General features: G+C 37.0%; 1 protein-coding gene across 1 annotated transcript in view; it reads right to left on the bottom strand.

Annotated features, from left to right (window-relative positions):
* Positions 1 to 5,209, bottom strand: part of rgs22 (regulator of G-protein signaling 22) — a 21,630-nt gene extending 16,421 nt beyond the window's left edge. The window contains exons 1-6 of the mRNA XM_015401598.1: positions 5,106 to 5,209; positions 4,470 to 4,585; positions 3,998 to 4,307; positions 3,727 to 3,882; positions 3,434 to 3,596; positions 1,764 to 1,883 (exon numbers count right to left, since the gene is read on the bottom strand). Of these exons, the coding sequence (XP_015257084.1) occupies positions 1,764 to 1,883; positions 3,434 to 3,596; positions 3,727 to 3,882; positions 3,998 to 4,307; positions 4,470 to 4,585; positions 5,106 to 5,209 (969 nt within the window). The remainder of the gene's footprint in view (positions 1 to 1,763; positions 1,884 to 3,433; positions 3,597 to 3,726; positions 3,883 to 3,997; positions 4,308 to 4,469; positions 4,586 to 5,105) is intronic.
* Between the last annotated feature and the right edge of the window lie 93 nt (positions 5,210 to 5,302).

The raw sequence follows: 5,302 nt of genomic DNA, 5'->3' as shown, positions 1-5,302 counted from the left end.
ATTTGGATATAGTTTTCAAGCACTGGTTAGATAGAGGCATAGCTGTTGTCAAGGATTTATACATCGATAACAGCTTTGCTTCCTTCATGCAACTCCAATCCAAATTTGGTCTTCCTTCTAGCCACTTTTTCAGGTACCTGCAAGTTCGCAATTTTGTCAGACAAAATTTCCCTCACTTTGAAACCATATCAGTGCAACATAGTTTCTTCGAGCTTATAAAAAAGCCCCCTACTTCTAGAAAGCTAATCTCTCACTTTGTTAATCTTTTCAGTACATCTTCTTCTACCAAACATATAAAAGAGGCCTGGGCTTCTGACACACTAGTCGAAATTTCAGATGAGATGTGGAATTTGAGTCTGTCAAGGATCAAAACATGTTCCATTAACTCCAGATTGCAACTTATTCAATCAAGGTTATCCATTGTTTACACTTTTCTAAAACCAAACTTAATAAGCTATTTCCTAATGTCTCTCCTATATGTGACAAATGTAAATTAGACAATGGGACTTTAGGTCATATGTTTTGCTCTTGCCCTATGCTTATGGACTTTTGGTTCAGAATATTCAAATTTTATAGTAACGCTTATGGCAAAGCTCTATATCCGGAAAACCATTTGATAATTCTGGGTTGCTCTAAATTCTCCGTTACTCTTCCCATGTCTCTGCAGCAGGCTCTGATGTTTGGTTTGAGGGTTGCAAAACGGGTTATTCTGAGGGAATGGAAATCCTCTACACCTCCATGCTTTAAAAAATGGCCCAATGATATGGTGTCCTGTATCTATCTCGAAGAAATTTGATACTCTTTGTCAGACAATCATGATAAGTTTCTAGATGTGTGGTGTCATTTTAGTAGACATATTCAAAATAATGGGTTAAAATGACTCTTTTCTGGACCTCTTTTTTTTATTATTTATTATCTCAATACTGTCATCCTTTATTGTACTCTTTTTATTGATATCCCATGTTTTATGTTGATCCGCTTGATACAATGTCTGCAGAATTATTTTTTGTCCTCTCTGACTCTGCCTCGTGCTCTATTAATATAATAATAATATATTATATTATATATTATTCTCTTATCAGTTCTTCAGTTTGCTGACACTGTTTTGTCTTGTTTTTTTTTTGTTGTTGTACTTGTTTACTGTTTTGCTGTATTTTATTTTTTCTCTTTTTTGTCTTGTCTGTTTAACTCTAAAAAAAATGCATAAATAAATAAAAAATAAAAATAAAAAAAAATGATATACCGTAAAAATGATCAACATTTTTTACATTTTGGGACAATATAAAGGGTAAATTTATATAGCTTTTTAAGCCAGAATTAATTTAATTTAAATTTAAATTTAATATGACTTCCCTACGACTTTAACAGGAAGCCAAAGATTGACTGAGGGAGTAACGAATGGGACCAAGAACCCTCAAATCTTTGGTGAAAACCCTGAAGATGGTCTTTGTTATCTGAACACACCTGTCAGCTGACAGAAGATTCCTAAAGTTAGCAATAGTCTCCATGTGTGGAGCTTTGTTTCTGCAAACATGAATAAAAATCTTATCTTGAAAGGAGTCAGTGTTCTACTTTAGGAACAAACTAAAATCATAAAGATGTTATTTATATATTTAAATTATTGCTGCCTATATTCTTATTTTTATAAATAATTATTATTATTTATAAGAATAATAATTATTTCTATACCATCTAAATTACAGCAGGATGCATCCACAGTAAAAGCACTGGTGAGTAAAATATCTTAAGGTTTTTGTTTGTACCTGGTTTCCAGCTTGTTCACAGAAGAGTGTGAAATAAAGGCCTGACAGCGACTCAACAAGGAGACACAGCAGCATCCGTTTAATTTCTCCACCGAATGACGAACGACGTGTGGTCGACATCTGACAGAAACACAGAGGAACGCTTTTATTCTAGAAAAGTTTTAAATGCAGTGGTAAACTGCTCTGAACTATGGAGTTCATTTAGTTCCAACACTGTTGCAAAGGACTTGTTTTGTAAATGAAAATAAATAAAATAATAAATAAAAACTTCTCTTTCTGATTGAGTTTTAGGAATTTCATTCTTTTCAAATTGTCTTTTACAGATCAGTAAAAAGTCTGCTGGAGGTTAACATTTTTATTGAAGTGAAGAGAATGTGATCTGTAAAATACAAGTCAGTAAGAAAAACATCCCCAAAGCATGATGCTACCACTCCCATGCTTCACAGTAGGGGTGGTGTTTTATAGGATGATAGTCATCATTGTTCTTCCTCCAAACACAGATAGTGGAATCATAACCAAAAAGTTCTATTTTGGTCTAATCTGACCACATGACTTTCTCCTCTGAATCCTCTGGATCATCCAGCTGGTCATTGGCAAACTGAAGAAGGACCTTGACATGTGCTGGTTTAAGCAGGGGAACCTTCCGTCTTACTGTGTTACCAACAGTAACCTTGGAAACGGTGGTCCCAGCTCTTTTCAGGTCATTGACCAGCTCCTCTTCTTCTATTTTCTAATAATTGCTCCAACATGCAGCTTTTTTTCACCAAGCTGCTTGGCAATTTCCCTATAGCCTTTTCCAGCCTTATGGAGCTGTACAATTTTGTCTCTAGTGTGTTTGGACAGCTCTTTGGCCTTGGCCATGTTAGTAGATTGATTCTTACTGGTTGTATGGGGTGGACAGGTGACTTTATGCAGCTGACGACCTCAAACAGGTGAATCTAATTTAGGATAATGAATGGAGTGGAGGTGGACATTTTAAAGACAGACTAACAGGTCTTTGAGGGTCAGGATTCTAGCTGATAGACAGGTGTTTAAATACTTATTTTCCTCTCTGTATAAAAGATGGGAAAAATATGACAACATAAAAAATTAAGAAATGAGAGAAAACAATTAAAAAAAAAAAATAAATCAAAATTTTTCAAAGTTTCATTTTTTTCTACTTCAAATTACAGTTTTTAAAGCATGTTTTTTGTTTGTAACAATGGAACTAAATTCACTCCAAACTGGAGGGTGGCAGCCTAGTGGTTGATCCTGAGGTTCTAAATTGGAGCCTCACTCCCTCAGACTGCCGCTCCCTGAGCAAAGACCCTTAACCCCACACTGCTCCCCAGGCGCCGCACAATGGCAGCCCACTGCTCCCCAAGGACATGGGTTAAATGCAGAGTGTGAACTTTCTCCAATGTGAGTTAATACATTTCAATCATTATAAACTTATTAACTGAACATATTTAAAGTCTGCAGAAATGTGCAAATGAGCTTATACAAGAGAGCGATTCAAGTGTTAATGATTAAAATGAGTAGGTTTATAACCGACTCTCCTTCATACTCTTTACTGTTATAGATAATTAAGATCCTCAGAAATAAAAATGTACAGTATAGAGTTTGTAAGAACAACAGACAGCAAAGAAAAACATCTAGAGTAATTTTTTCTTCTTTGTTTTTAGACCTACCTGAGTAAAAACAGAAGGAGAGAAAGCAGACAAACACAGATCAGGGTTGAGACTGTCTGCAGCTGTAGAGCCCCAGCAGGGCTTCATGCCCGAGAGAGGGAAGCAACATGTCTCTGTCCCACGTCCCCCATGAACAGACATTGATGTCCAGAACAGAGGAAGCCTGAAGCACAGATGGAGTTAAAGTAGTTCAATGAAGGAAGCCCTTTTAAGGTATAATATTTATACACGTATGTAGTGCAATTCTCATTGCACAAAAATTTACTTTCAAAAATAAATTCTGTGAACCAGACCAGTAGTTGAGGAGGGGCTCCATAAGAAGGGGCTGAACTGAGCGCAGCTTCTCCTCTGTCCAGCAGGGGGAGGTAGTCAGTCCCAATGTGGAGAGCTGCACCACATTCAGGCGTCTGCTGCTGTGCAGATACCAACTCCTCATTACAGCCAAATACCTGGAAACAAACATTACATTTGTCTTTTTTTTTTACATTTTATTTCAAAAGGTTTGCTTTGACAGAGATAAAAGCTATTTAAATCAGCTCCAAGTGTTAATGCAGCATTGTTTACCTGTCTTTTCGCTCTGTCTGCTGAATCGCTCTCAGTCTCTCTACATCCATCCACAAATTTAGGAGCTTCTCTGCTGGTCTTCCTTGCAGAAACACCTTGAAGTCATCTAAGCCTGCTCTATTTCCACAGTTACAGCACCAAACCCGAGCACCTGTTTGGGTCGTGTCTCTCCTCCCCCTGTCAACTCCTGCTCCATCTATATTTGCTGTTTGTTGGTTTTCTTCTTCATCTCTCCTGAAGACGTTTGACGTTTGACTGTCAGCCTGGTTCTTCAGCAGTTTCTCATCTGCTCTGTGCTTTTCTAATGGACCTGCTGACAGGACAGATAAGGACAAAGAGGAATAAGAAACTGAAGCTCCTTTTATTCCCAATCATTTGATTCTGGTAAAAAAAAAATTAAAAAAAAAAATGTATTCTATCAAATCATTAAAAGACATCCTGAGCATAGCTCAGTAGTAGATTCCAGACCCACCTGGTTTAGCTGATTTGTCCTCCAGATAATATGGGCATCTAAGACCCTCAAGAACATTTCTATTGAACCAGTTACTGCAGAAGTTTTGATTCCACTGTAACAAGAGCTTAGAAAGTCTGGAGGAAAAAAAAAAAGGATGGTTCAGCTGGAACAGAAACTAATCACATGCTCTGCTTGCCTGGTTTGGAAACTAACCAACAGTTACTGTTTAATGTGTTTAATGAGTAGAGAGGCGTTTATTCTGTGTGCAGCCAGAAACAACTTCAGGGTTTAGTCGTAACAGTATTGAAACAAGCCTCAAATATTAAATAAAACAGTAAAAAATACTAATTATGTCTTCAATAGTAAATGCCTGACAGGTTTAATAAAGGGACACCTGTCACCTGCCATGTTTTTTAGTGAGATTCAAAAGCAAAACAAAAGCATAACACCTGTTAAGAGTCAATAAAGAAAATAACGGCAAATCTCAGTGCAGGTTTTAAGCCAAAAGCAACATCAGAGGCCAAATAGAGGTTTGTAAAAATACATGGAGACACCTATCCTGCCTTTGACCTTTTGAGCCAGCCATAATCAGGGATATGTGTTCATCATCCTTTAAAGTGTATGAAAACAATGTCTATTTGTGCCGTTTATTACCTGTATTCATGGTAGAAATCACTCCGAAGGAAAAAGGGAAATCTTTTCTCTTTAATCCACTGAATGCCTTGCTCTCTATCGAGGCACTGCAAAGGAGCAGACATTCCTCAGATGATTTCTGTCTAATATCTACGGAAGAAGATTAGGGCCACTGGATTTCAGTTTAATATGGGGAAAAAAGTCAGAATTCTGACTTT

The sequence above is a fragment of the Cyprinodon variegatus genome, unplaced genomic scaffold, assembly GCF_000732505.1.
Source record: "Cyprinodon variegatus isolate N-32 unplaced genomic scaffold, C_variegatus-1.0 Scaffold1236, whole genome shotgun sequence".
Classification (NCBI taxonomy): domain Eukaryota; kingdom Metazoa; phylum Chordata; class Actinopteri; order Cyprinodontiformes; family Cyprinodontidae; genus Cyprinodon; species Cyprinodon variegatus.
This window is presented reverse-complemented; position numbering and strand designations above follow the sequence as displayed.